The sequence below is a fragment of the Hemitrygon akajei genome, chromosome 7 (genome assembly GCF_048418815.1).
Source record: "Hemitrygon akajei chromosome 7, sHemAka1.3, whole genome shotgun sequence".
NCBI lineage: Eukaryota > Metazoa > Chordata > Chondrichthyes > Myliobatiformes > Dasyatidae > Hemitrygon > Hemitrygon akajei.
In genome coordinates, this window is record NC_133130.1 from 14,351,143 (window position 1) to 14,364,630 (window position 13,488).

The 13,488-nt window shown below is 43.1% G+C and overlaps 1 protein-coding gene across 3 annotated transcripts in view; it reads left to right on the plus strand.

Annotated features, from left to right (window-relative positions):
- col12a1a (collagen, type XII, alpha 1a) overlaps positions 1-13,488 on the plus strand; it is a 367,155-nt gene that overhangs the window by 125,654 nt on the left and 228,013 nt on the right. For all 3 annotated transcript variants that reach the window (XM_073050421.1, XM_073050420.1, XM_073050422.1), the window contains one exon: positions 169-314. In XM_073050421.1, the coding sequence (XP_072906522.1) occupies positions 169-314 (146 nt within the window). The remainder of the gene's footprint in view (positions 1-168; positions 315-13,488) is intronic.

Below are 13,488 nucleotides of genomic sequence, written 5' to 3' on the forward strand. Positions count from 1 at the left end.
GATATAGGAGCATAATTAGGCCATTCAGCCCATCATATCTGCTCTATCATTCTATCATGGGTGATTTATTAACCCTCTCAACCCTTCACTTTGTTGACCAGAAAACTGAAAGTAGTTGTTTACAGATCTGTTGTTTGATTATAATTTTCGATGATTTTCTTTTGGCAGTCCCCATCCCTTCTGTCAGGAACATGAATACTTATGCCATTACTCCAACCACGATGAACGTCAGATGGGAACCAGCCAGCGGAGCCTCAGGATATATGTTACTGTATGCACCAATTAATGCCACCACACCTGCTGCAGAGAAAGAGGTAATGGGAAGCATATTTCATTTTTGCATGTCATTATGAGAATTAAAGACACACAGGGTGGAGGAGCAACACTTTCAACCTGATGGCATGAACATCGATTTCTCTTTTCTGTCATATTTTTTCCATTACTCTCCCCTCTTCAGTTCTCCACTCTAGCCCCCCTCTTATCTCATCTCTTTTTTCCTTTCTCCTATGGTCCACTTTCCTCTCCAGCTCTTTACCTTTCCACCTACCTGGTTTCATCTATCGCCTTCTAGCTATCTTCCTCCCAGGCCCCCCACCCAACCTCCTTTTTATTCTCGCAAACGCGAGGAAATCTGCAGATGTTGGAAATTCAAGCAACACACACAAAATGCTGGTGGAACGCAGCAGGCCAGGCAGCATCTATAGGAAGAAGTACAGTCGATGTTTCGGGCCGAGATCCTTTGTCAGGACAGAAGGGTCTTGGCCCGAAACGTCGACTATACCTCTTCTTATAGATGCTGCCTGGCCTGCTGCGTTCCACCAGCATTTTGTGTGTGTTGCTTTTTATTCTGGTGTCTTCCCCCTTCCTTTCCAGTCCTGAAGAAGGATCATCTCTGAAAGGTCAACTGTTTATTCATATCCATAGATGCCGCCTGACCGGCATTTTATATGTGTTGCTCTGGATTTCCAGCATCTGCAGAATCTCCTGGGTTTACAAAATTATTGCCAGACTATTTTCTCATCCCTGGACATTACAAAACATTTCAATTGGCTTCCTATTCCTTTAGACAACAAATCAACTTCCGCATTAACATTAAAAATTAGGCTTAAAGATCTATGATTGGTTAAATTTATTAATTTTAAGATTATTGAAAATGAGTTTAACATTATTTTTTCACTGATTCTCCAAATCATAGAACATAGAACAGGAGAGCACAGTCCATGCCCTTTGCTTCATGACATTATGCTGAACTTTTCATGCTGAGTTGGCTGTCCATGATGAAGAGCCTGGTTATTGTTGCTTCCCAAAATGTCATCACTAAGGGCAAGACCAATATGTGTTGCCTGTGCCCTGACTGATGTAGTGATATTGGGTGGTGAGAAATTTTCATGGAATTTACAAGGACATTGTTAAGATTTAAGTTATAGGGAAAGTTTGAATATGTTAGGGCTTTATTCCCTGGAGGGGAGTTTTGATAGAGGTATACAAAATGATGAGAGATATAGATGGGGTAAGTGCAAGCAGGCTTTCTTCTGAGGTTGGTTGAGACTAGAACTAGAAGTCATGTGTTAAGGATGAAAGATGAAATGTTTAATGGGAGCCTGAGGGGATTTTCTTCACTCAGGAAGGTGAGAGTGTGGAATGAGCTACCAGTAGAAGTGGTGGATGCAAGTATGATTGCAACACTCGAAAGAAGTTTGGATAAGTACATGGATGTGAGAGGCCTAAGAGATAGGAGTAGAATTAGGCCACTTGGCCCATCAAGTTTGTTCTACCATTCCATCATGGCTGATTTATTATCCCTCTCAAGCCCATTCTCCTGCCTTCTCCCCATAACCTTTGATGTCCTTACTAATCAAGAACCTATCAACCTCCACTTTTAATATAGTCAATGCCTTGGCCTCTGCAGCCATCTGTTACAATGAATTCCACAGATTCTCCAACCTCTGGCTAAAGAAATTCCTGCTCATCTCTGTTGTAAATGGATGTCCCAATATTCTGAGGTTGTGTCCTCTGGTTCTAGACTCTGCCACCTCTCCACATCCACTCTATTGTGGCCTTTCAATATTCGATAGGCTTCAATGAGATCCCCTTCTTGTTTTTCTAAGCTCCAGCAAGCTCCGGCCCAGAGCCATCACACACTCCTCATACATTAACCTTTTCCTTCTCAGATTCATTCTTGTCGCCATTCTCTGGAGCCTCTCCAATGCCAGCAGATCTTTGGCCCATCGAATCTGCTCTGCCATTTCATCATGGCTGATTCATTTTCCCTCTCAACCCCATTCTCCTGCCTTTTCCCCATATCTCTTCATGTTCTGACTAGTCTGACATGCTCTAGATAGAGTTGACGTGGATAGGCTTTTTCCATTGAGAGTAGGGGAGATTCAAACAAGAGGACATGAGTTGAGACTTGGGGGGCAAATTTTAAGGGTAACATGAGGGGGAATTTCTTTACTGAGAGAGTGGTAGCTGTGTGGAATGAGCTTCCAGTAGAAGTGGTAGAGGCAGGTTCAGTATTGTCATTTAAAGCAAAATTGGATAGGTATATGGACAGGAAAGGAATGGAGTTTTATGGGCTGAGTGCGGGTCAGTGGGATTAGGTGAGAGTAAGCGTTCGGCATGGACTAGAAGGGCCAAGATGGCCTGTTTCTGTGCTGTAATTGTTATATGGTTATAGTCAAGAATCTATCAACTTCTGCCTTAAAGATGCCCAATGATTCGGTCTTCACAACTGCCTGTGGCAAAAAATGTCACAGATTCACCACTCTTTGGCTGAAGAAATTCCTGCTCAGCTCTGTTCTAAGTGGATGTCCCTCTGTTCTGAGGCTGTGCCCTCTGATCTTAGACTCCTTCAATCTAGGAAATATCCCCTTGATACCCACTCTAGGCTTTTCAATGTTCGATAGGGTTCAATGGGATATCTCTCCCCACCCCCCCGCCACATTCTTCTAAAATCGAGTGAATACAGGTCCAGAGCCAACTCCTCATACGTTAACCCTTTCATTCCTGGAAACATTCAGCATTGAGTCTGCCAATTAAGGAACAGACTAGGTCTTGATAACAATAACATGATTATCCACAGGTCCAACAGTAAATCCAGTTTTGTATTACAAAAGTGGGTGCACACTATAATTAATGAAGTTCCTGAAATTCGGGTGTTATCACTGCTGTATTCCATTTCTCCATTTTGAGGCTTTGTCTGCAGCTCCCATCTTACCACATTAGCACAATCCACCCGTTACTACCACTCACCATCCTTTCCTTCTGTAACAGGGAGGCAGTGACATATTAATCACATCGGTGTGTGACCTGGGTCACTTATAAGGCAGGCCAATTGTGTAAGAATGTCAGATTTCTTTCCCCGGAGGAGCTCATAGAACCAGATGAATTTTACAACCCACTGGCAGCTTCCAGACTGTGTAAACCAAATTCAGTCCGCAATGGAATGTTGGAATTTCATCAGTGTATTGGTTTGGGCTTCTGGGTCACAAGCTGAATAATGTAATCATTAACACACACAAGATGCTGGAGGAACTCAGCAGGACAGGCAGCATTTGCGGAGAGTAATAAAGAGTTGGTCTGAGAACCGTTGTCAGGACTGGAGAGGAAGCAGGCAAAAGTCAAAACAAGAAGGTGGAGGGAGAGTAAGGTGCAGAATGAGACTGAAAATCACTGGCATATGTCATGGAATGTGTTGTTCTGTGGTAGTGATATATTGCAGTACATCAGAAGTTCAAAGTAAATTTATTATCAAAGTACATATTGTCATCAAGGGTTTCAAAGGTACATTTAATGTCAGATAAATGTATACAATATACATCTTGAAATGCTTTTCTTTGTAAACATCCATGAAAACAGGAATGTTGCAAAGAATGAACGACAGTTAAATGTTAGAACCCCACCAGCTCATCTCCCTCCTGCACGTAAGCGGCAGCCAGCAACGATCTCTACAGTAAAAACACAGACTTGCAGTTACCCCAAAGACTATATTGTTTATACAGCATTCAACATACCACAGGCACTCTCTCGTCATCATTATGTGCCATGTCGTATAATGTGGGTATCATGGTCCCATGACCATGATTGCTTTTGGCAAGTTTTTCTACAAAAGTGGTTTGGCATTGCCTTCTACTGGGCAGTGTCTTTACCAGACGGGTGACCCCAGCCATTATCAATACTGTTCAGAGATTGTCTGCCTGCTGTCAGTGGTCGAATAACCAGTACTTGTGATATGCATCAGCTGATCATACGACCATCCACCACCTGCGCCCTGATCAGAGGAGGCTAAGCAGGTACTACACCTTACCCAATGGTGACCTGCAGGCTAGCGGAGGGAAGGAGCACCTTACACCTCCTTTGGTAGAGACGCATCTCCATCCCACTGCCCAAAATGTACACGTGCGTCACCATATGCAACCCTGAGATTTTCTTGCAGGCATTCACAGTGAATACAAGAAACACTATCGAATTAGTGAAATTCCACACCCAACATGACAGACATACAACAAAGGTGCAAAAACCCCCAGCAAACTGTACAAAAAGTGGAAAAAGTAATAATTTTTAAATCTTTAAATTACATTAAGATATACATGTTAAAAATAAGTAAGAAGTGCAGAAAGAGAGTGGAGAAAAAAACAATGAGTTAGTGTCCATGGGTTGCTTGTCCATTCAGAAATGTGTTGCCGGAGGTGAAGAAGCTGTTGCTGAAATGTGCATGCTGACATGCACAAAGCCACTCAATTATTTCTTGTCTTATCTCTGTGGTTGTTTATTTTTATTAGACCTAGCTGTTGCAGTTTTGAAAATAAATCTTAGAGAGTTACTTATTTTTCTGAAGTGTTAAGATTTCTGTATAATTGGCTGGGTTTCGCCTGATCTGTTGATTGAAAACTTCAGCTTGTGTTTAAATGGGCTTGACAAATGAAGACTCTCGGATGGACTGAGACGCTGGAGACTCCTTGTGTTATTTATTTCTGTGTATGCAACCAGTGCCAAAAGATTTCCAAAGGGTGACACTGATTCTGGGCTTGTCACCAATAAATATTAGTCAGCAGAATGTTGCTGGCACACATGGACAACAGCATTGCATTAACACTCAGTGGTTAAACAAGATTATAATCAGCAGGCAGCCTCAAAGACCATCCTTTAGAACACAGAACATTATAGCATAGTACAGGCCCTTTGGCCCGCAATGGTGTGCCGACCTTTTGAGCTTCTCATAGATCATTCTAACCCTCACTCAATCTACCCTCATAAGATGTGCTCTCTAGTCCAGAAAGCATCCTGGTAAACCTCCTCTGCACCCTCTTTAAAGATTCCACTTCCTTCCTTTAATGAAGTGACTAGAACTGAACACAATACTCAAAGTGTGAGTATTGAGTGAGCTAGGCTTTTTCTCTTTGGAGAGAAGGATGATGAGAGGTGACTTGATGGAGCGGTATAAGATGATGAGAGCCATAGACAGAGTGGACTTTTTCCAAGACTTTTTCAGTACCAGAACGAAATCTGCTTCAGATGAGTGGGACAAAGTTTAAGGAATATGTGAGAGGCAGGATTTTTTACACAGGGAATGGTGGTTTTCAGGGGTGGTGGTAGAGTCTGATACAATCGGGACATTTACAAGGCTCTTAGATAGGTACATGGATGAAAGAAAAATTGAGGGTTGTGGGCCATTTAGGAGGGAAGGGTTAGATTGATCATGATTTATAATGGTTAGACTAATAGGTTGAAGGGTCCATACTGTACAGAAACCCCTCTATATTCTATGTATCTGCAATCTTTCTTGTGTCGACTGTTATAGGGGAGTCACTTGCTTCAGCATCAGCACTGACCATACTTGGCGATAGAGTCGCACATCACAGACCTCTGTGCTGTCCACCAAGGATCCCCAGAAACTATTCGTGAAATGTTGAGTGTGTGTCTTTAGGCTCCTGTACCACCTCCTTGAGAGTAGGCATGTCCTGGATGATGGGAGTCCTTAATGACGGATGTCACCTTTTGAAGGTGCCCTCGATGCTGTGGACGTTGGTGCCCATGATGAAGCTGGTTAACTTTGCAAACTTCTGCCCTTTTTCTCAATCCTGTGTAGTGGCCCTTCCATACCGGATAGTGATGCAACCAGTCAGATTACTCTCCATGGTATATCTATAGAAATTAGTGAGTGTCATTCCTACACACACCCCATTTTATCACTTTCAATAACTTCTCTGGTTCTGCCCTTCTTGGGGCTTGCTGACCCATGAGAAACAAAAGCAATAAAAAATGACAGTAGGAATAGGGCATTCCACCCTTCAGCTCTGCTACACCACCCAATATGTTGATGAGCAGCCCTTTATTTTAGTGCAGTATTCCATTACACTCCTTGTACTTCCAGGGAAAGATGTGCTGGCATTGGCTAGGATCCAGAGGATATTCACGAGAATGATTCCAGGAATTAAAGGGTTAATGTACAAGGAGCATTTGATGGTTCTAAGTCTGTACTCAGTGGAGTTTAGAAGAATCTCACTGAAGCCTATTGAATATTGAAAGGTGTGGATAGTGGATGTAGAGGGGACATTTCCTCAAAATCACTGGCATATGTCATGAAATGTGTTGTTTTGTGGTAGCGATACATTGCAATACATCAAAAGTTCAAAGTAAATTTATTATCAAAGTACATATTGTTATCGAAGGTTTCAAAGGTACATTTAATGTCAGATAAATGTAAACATTATACATCCTGAGATGCTTTTCTTCATTTCAACCATCCATGAAAACAGGAATGCAGCAAAGAATGAACGACAGTTAAATGGTCAGAACCCAAAGTCCCCCCCCCCCCCCAGTTCCTCCCTCCCGTGCGTAAGCGGCAGCCAGCAAGTGGGGGACTCCAGGACCAGAGAGTACAGCCTCAGAATAGAAGGACTTCCCTCTAGAAGAAAGATGAGGAAGAATTATTTAGCCAGAAGGGTGGTGAATCTGTGGAATTCATTGCCATGGACTGCTGTTGAGGCCAAGTCATTGGGTACATTTAAAGTAGAAGTTGATAGTTGAGGAATTAAATGTTTAAGGGAGAAGGCAGGAGAATGGGTTTGAGAGGGATAAGAAATCAACCATGATGGAAAGATGGAGCAGACTCGATGGGTTGAATGGCTTTATTCTGCTCCCATATCTTAGGGTCTTGTACTCTATGATGCCTTTTGAAAAGGACAAAAGAAATGTTATTCATTGCTGTCCATAACTCAAGAAAAGCTGTAGAAGGCATTCACAGAGGTCTTCTGAAAAGGATATTCAAAAGACTAGTAGACTGAATCAAACCTCAGATTTGCTATCTATTGCAAAGCCAAAGTAAATTTATTATCCCAGGTGTGTATATGTCACCATATACTACCCTGAGATTCATTTTCTTGCAGGCATTTACAGGAAAATAAAGCAATACTATGGAGTTTATGAAAAACTACACTTAAACTAAGACTGACAAACAATCCATGTGCAGAAGAAGACAAATTGCGCAACAGAGTCATAGAGCTATAGAACAATACAGGACAGCAGCAGGCCCTTTGGCCCATCTAGTCCATTCCAAACTATTACTCTGCTTTGTCCCATCAACTTGCACCCGGCCCATAGCCTTTTCACATTCAATCCTACAGAACCCCAGAATATTGAGCTGCCAGTCCCGCATCCTCCTGCAACCAAGTCTCACTCATGGTGACAGTGTCATAATTCTTTGTGCTGATCCATAGCTTAAGCTCATCTGCCTTTCCTATAATACTCCTTTCATTGACATATACACAGCTCAGAATGTTAGTCCCACCCTGCTCACCGTTTCAATTCCTGACTTTGTATGTAGATAGATAATACTGAGGAAATGAGTTGTTGCGTCTTTGGGAGTGAGTCTGTTGGGTCTGGAATCGGTTCAGCATTGAGGTCAAGCTGAACCAACAACTTAGCTCTTTTCCCAAGTATGTTGATTTAGTGGGCTCTTCAGCTCTGTTCACATCCATTCATAAATAAAGTGCACTTGAAGTGGCTCATTTAAGCTGTGGAATCCACAAAGGAAAGCCCTATTTAAGGATCTTTTTCTGCTTTCAAACTCAGTGATGTGATACAAACCCACGGTATCTGTCAGGAAATGTGGAGAGTCAGGTTAGAAGTTGTTTACTAATGAGCCTGTAATTAGATATCTGTGAGGACCTCCATTGGTCTGGATTGGCCATGGATGTTGTGTCCCAGCTGTCTATGTGATATGAAGCCAGGATCCAGACCCAGGCAGGATGATATGGAGAGCAGCAGACTCCCCCTCTCCACACGGCTGATGAATCCCATGGAACGGCAGTTTGGCATCAGGAGTTGCCAGTCCGCTTTGAACTCAGTGAGGGACTCCACCTCTGGCTGAAGTATAGAGATAGTGAATGCATGCAGGCTTTTCTCCCCTTGGCCTGGGTAAGACTGAAATGGGGTATTGGCTGAGGGTGAAAGGTGAAATGTTCAAGAGGAACTTGAGGGAGAAACTCCTTCACACAGAGGATTGTGCGAGTGTGGAATGAATGAACTGCCAGAGAAATGGTAGACTCAATTGTAACTTTTAAGAGAAGTTTGGGTAAGTACATGGATGGGAGGGGTATGGAGGGCTATGGTCTGAGTGTAGGTCGAGGGGACTAGGCAGGAAAATAGGCCAGCACAGACTGAATGGGCTGAAAGGCCTGTTTCTGTGCTATAATTTTTTAAGACTCCTTGAGGCATAACCCAGGGTGACTGAGAATTTGTATGGAGTTGTTCGTAAACTGCTAGAGGTGAGCACTGAGAATTTCCCCCGATGTGATCTCTGGAATGAACTACAAGGAGATTTTGAGAGACATAACCTGCAAATGTCAAGTGAGAAATATTTATGGGTCTATCCCGTTATGTAGCCATAACCCTAATCAAAATGATCAGTTTAAAAGTCACCAGGCCAAGGTCATCTGATCCCAAGCAATTGGTTTATTGCTCATTACAGAATCCGACTCCTCTCTCTTCCCCTTTTCCCAGCCATGATTCTCCTCTCCTTGCCCCCTTCCCGTTCTCAGTCAGAGACTCGTATCCCAATCAGTATTATCATTACTCATACGTCATGACATTTGTGTTGTTATTTTTTTGCAGGAGTACAGTGCAATACATAAAATTACTACAGTAATGTGCAAAAGTCTTGGATACCCTTGCTATATAAATGCATGAAGCCTTTGTATGGTAGTGAATGTGTGGGAAATGCTGTGAAAAATAGAGGAGATATTAGATCAGAGTTTTCCTTCTCCTAGATGAGTTGCCAACCACGGCTGTTGACTTCCATCTGCCCAAAGAAATCATTCTAGTGGTTGCCAATACCAATACTATTAAATTTCACACACGTTCATTCTCATATGCGATAACTGTTTGATATACATTTAATTTTGTAATTAACAATAGTTGAAATAGGTTGGAATTTGTAAAAATGTGCAAAACAAACAGAGACTAATCCATTGTAATGCAAGAAATGGTCTGTAGTGTTCCATTGCTGAGGTAGGGTTGGGTTATGCAATTTGGTTTGAGAAACTAGTGGCTGTGGGAACGTAGCTGTTCCTGAACTTGGTGCTGTGGGACTTCAGACTTCTGTATCTCATGCCTGATGTCAGCAGAGAGAAGAGGCTATGATCTGGATGGTGGGGATTTTTGACAATAGACAGATAACCATCACCTTCTTGAGGCAGTGTCTCCTCTGGATGGTAGAGATGGCAGTGCCCATGATGGGCCAGGCTGTGTCCAGTACTCTTTGGCCTCTTGCATTCCTATGCATTGGAACTGCCATGCCAGACTGTGGTGCAACCAGTCGGGATACTTGGTCAAGTATTTGGTGACACGCCAAATCTCTTTCAGATTCTAGAGGGTTTGTACATTCTCCTGATCATGTGGGTTTTCTCTTGGTGGCCTTGTTTCCTCCTATACTCCAAAGTCAAACAATTAGGGATAGTAATTTGTGTGCTTGTTTTATTTGCAACAGAGGTCAGTATCACTTGAACCAGATGGATTATATCCCAGGGTTCTGAAAGAGGTAGCCACAGATATTGTTGAGCATCTTTCAGGAATCACTAGATTCTGAAATGGTTGTGGAGGACTCAAAAATTGCAAATGTCACTGTACTCTTCAAGAAGAGGAGGAGGCTGAAGAAAGGAAATCATAGCCAGTTAGTCTGACCTCAGTGGGTGGGAAGATTTTGGAGTCAATTATTTAGGATGAGGTTTTGGAGTACTTTGATAAAATAGGCCATATTCAGCATGGTTTCCTCAAGGGGAAATCTTGTCTGAGAAATCTGTTGGAATTCTTTTTGGAACTAACGGGCAGGGTAGACAAAGTAGATGTTGTTTGCTTGGATTTTCAGAAAGCCATTGACAAAGAACTGCACGTTGAGGCTGCTTAAAAAGGTAAGAGCCCATGGTATTACAGGAAAGATACTAGTATGGATAGAAAATTGGCTGACTGGCAGGAGGCAGGAAATGGGAATAAAGGGAGATTTTTTTTTGTCAGCTTCCAGTAAATTGTGGCATTCTGCAGGGGTTGGAATTGGGACATTCTGCAGGGGTTGGAATTGGGGCATTCTGCAGGGGTTGGAATTGGGGCATTCTGCAGGGGTTGGAATTGGGGCATTCTGCAGGGGTTGGAATTGGGGCATTCTGCAGGGGTTGGAATTGGGGCATTCTGCAGGGGTTGGAATTGGGACATTCTGCAGGGGTTGGAATTGGGACATTCTGCAGGGGTTGGAATTGGGACATTCTGCAGGGGTTGGAATTGGGGCATTCTGCAGTGGTTGGAATTGGGGCATTCTGCAGGGGTTGGAATTGGGGCATTCTGCAGGGGTTGGAATTGGGGCATTCTGCGGGGTTGGAATTGGGACATTCTGCGGGGTTGGAATTGGGACATTCTGCAGGGGTTGGAATTGGGACATTCTGCAGGGGTTGGAATTGGGACATTCTGCAGGGGTTGGAATTGGGGCATTCTGCAGGGGTTGGAATTGGGGCATTCTGCAGGGGTTGGAATTGGGGCATTCTGCAGGGGTTGGAATTGGGACATTCTGCAGGGGTTGGAATTGGGGCATTCTGCAGTGGTTGGAATTGGGGCATTCTGCAGGGGTTGGAATTGGGGCATTCTGCAGGGGTTGGAATTGGGGCATTCTGCGGGGTTGGAATTGGGACATTCTGCGGGGGTTGGAATTGGGGCATTCTGCGGGGTTGGAATTGGGACATTCTGCGGGGTTGGAATTGGGGCATTCTGCAGGGGTTGGAATTGGGGCATTCTGCAGGGGTTGGAATTGGGGCATTCTGCAGGGGTTGGAATTGGGGCATTCTGCAGGGTTTGGAATTGGGACATTCTGCAGGGGTTGGAATTGGGACTGCTTCTTTTCACGTCTATGTCAATGATTTGGGTGACAGAATTGATGGTTTTGTGGCCATTTTGCAGATGATAAGGTTAGGGGGAGGGGCAGGTAGTGTTGACGAAACAGGGAGTCTGCAGAAGGACTTAGATTGGGAGAATGGGCAAAGAAAAGACAGATTGAATATAGTGTAAAGAATGTATGGTCATGCACTTTGGTAGAAGAAATAAAGGCATAGACTACTTTCCAAAGGAGGAGAAAATTCAAAATCAGTAGTGCAAAGGGATTTGGGTGTCCTTGTGTGGGTTCCCTGCAGGTTGAGTTTGTGGTAAGGAAGGCAAATGCAATGTTCACATTCATTTTGAGAGGACTAGAATAGAAGACAGAGATGTAATATTGAGGCTTTATAAGGCATTGGTCAGACCACACTTGGAGTATTGTCAGCAGTTTTGGGCCCCTTATCTGAGCAAAGATGTGCTGGCATTGGAGAGGGTCCTGAGGAGGTTCATTAGAATGATTCTGTGAATTGAATGGTTAATATATGAGGAGCATTTGATGGCTCTGGGCTTGTTCTCTCTGAAGAATGAGTGAAACCCATGTTACCTTGAAAGCCCTAGTGGATGTGGAGAGGATGTTTCTGATAGTGGGTGAGTTTAGGACCAGAGGGCATGGCCTCAGAATAGAGGGACTTCTACTTAGAACAGAGATGAGGAAGAATTTCCTTAGAAAGGGGGTGGTGAATTGGTGGAATTCTTTGCCACGGACAGCTGTTGCGGCCACATCTTTAAAGCAGAAGTAGATAATTTTTTGATTAGTTGGAGTGTCAAAGGTTATGGGGAGAAGGCAGGAGAATGGGGTTGAGAGGGACAATAAATCAGCCATGATGGAATGGCAGAGCAGGCTCAATGGACCAAATGGCCTAATTATGTTCCTATGTCTTAATGTCTTCTGGTCTTATGGAAGTTTGGTAACACTTGTAGGTTGTCTCAAGCACAAACTTTGCTGATTTGATTTGATACAAACAACATATTTCACTGTATGTTTTGATACGCATGTAACAAATAAAACTAATCTTTAATCTTTAAAAAGGCCAAATGTAATGAAAGGTGAGCTCAGAGATGAGCTGTCTATTGTGTCATTCTGTTTTACCTTCTGCATTGTCTGCTTTATAGCTCTGTCACAGAGTGTTAACACCCATACTTCCCCAGAGTTTTATGCCACAGTGAAGGGCCAGAGGGACCTACTCTGCACTGTATCGCTAAATAAAATAAGAATAAAGTAAATAAATACTTTGTAGCTGTATCATTCTCTTTGCTTGTAAATTGTGGAAAAAATATAGAAATCATGTTAACTCACTAAATCTGCACCAAAACATTGAAAATCAAAATGGCTGTGCCTTCTGAGACATGCCCTCTTCTCACTGCTACCATCAGATGCACACTCAATAATTCACGAATAGCTTCTTCCTCTATCCCATCACTTTTCTGTCTGGTTCATAAATCCATAAATTCAATCATATTATTGCTTTCCTTTGCACTATTTATTTAACTTTGCTATTTATAAATCATTTAAAGGTGTGTTGGTGAGGGGAAGAAGTTGTTCCTAAAATGCTGAGTGTGTCTTCAGGTTCAGATACCATGTCCCCAATGGCAGTAAGGGGAACAGAGCATGTCCTGGTTGGTGAAGGTCCTCAATAATGGGTGCTGTTTCTTGAGGCATTGCCTCTTAAAGATGTCCTCGATGATGGTGAGGATTCTGCCCACGATGGAGCCAGCTGAGTCTATAACCCTCTGCAGCCTCTTTTGATCTTGTGTATTGGCACCTCTGTGCCAGACGGTGAAGCAACTAGTCAGAATGATTTCTATCGTACATTTGTAGACATTTCCAAGAGTCTTTGGTGATATACTAAATCTTCTCAAACTCCTAATGAAGCATGGCTGCTGGAGAAATACAGGGGCAAAGTTTTGGTCCATTGATCTACAAATGGATTTATCAGCATTAGAGACTGTCCAAAGGAGATCTAGCCAGTCAGTCCCTGAGATTTGATGGTTGCCAAACCAGGAGAGGCTGGACAGTCTGGGCCTGTGTTCCTAGAAGTTTAGCAGAATGAGGGATCAGCTTACTTAGATATA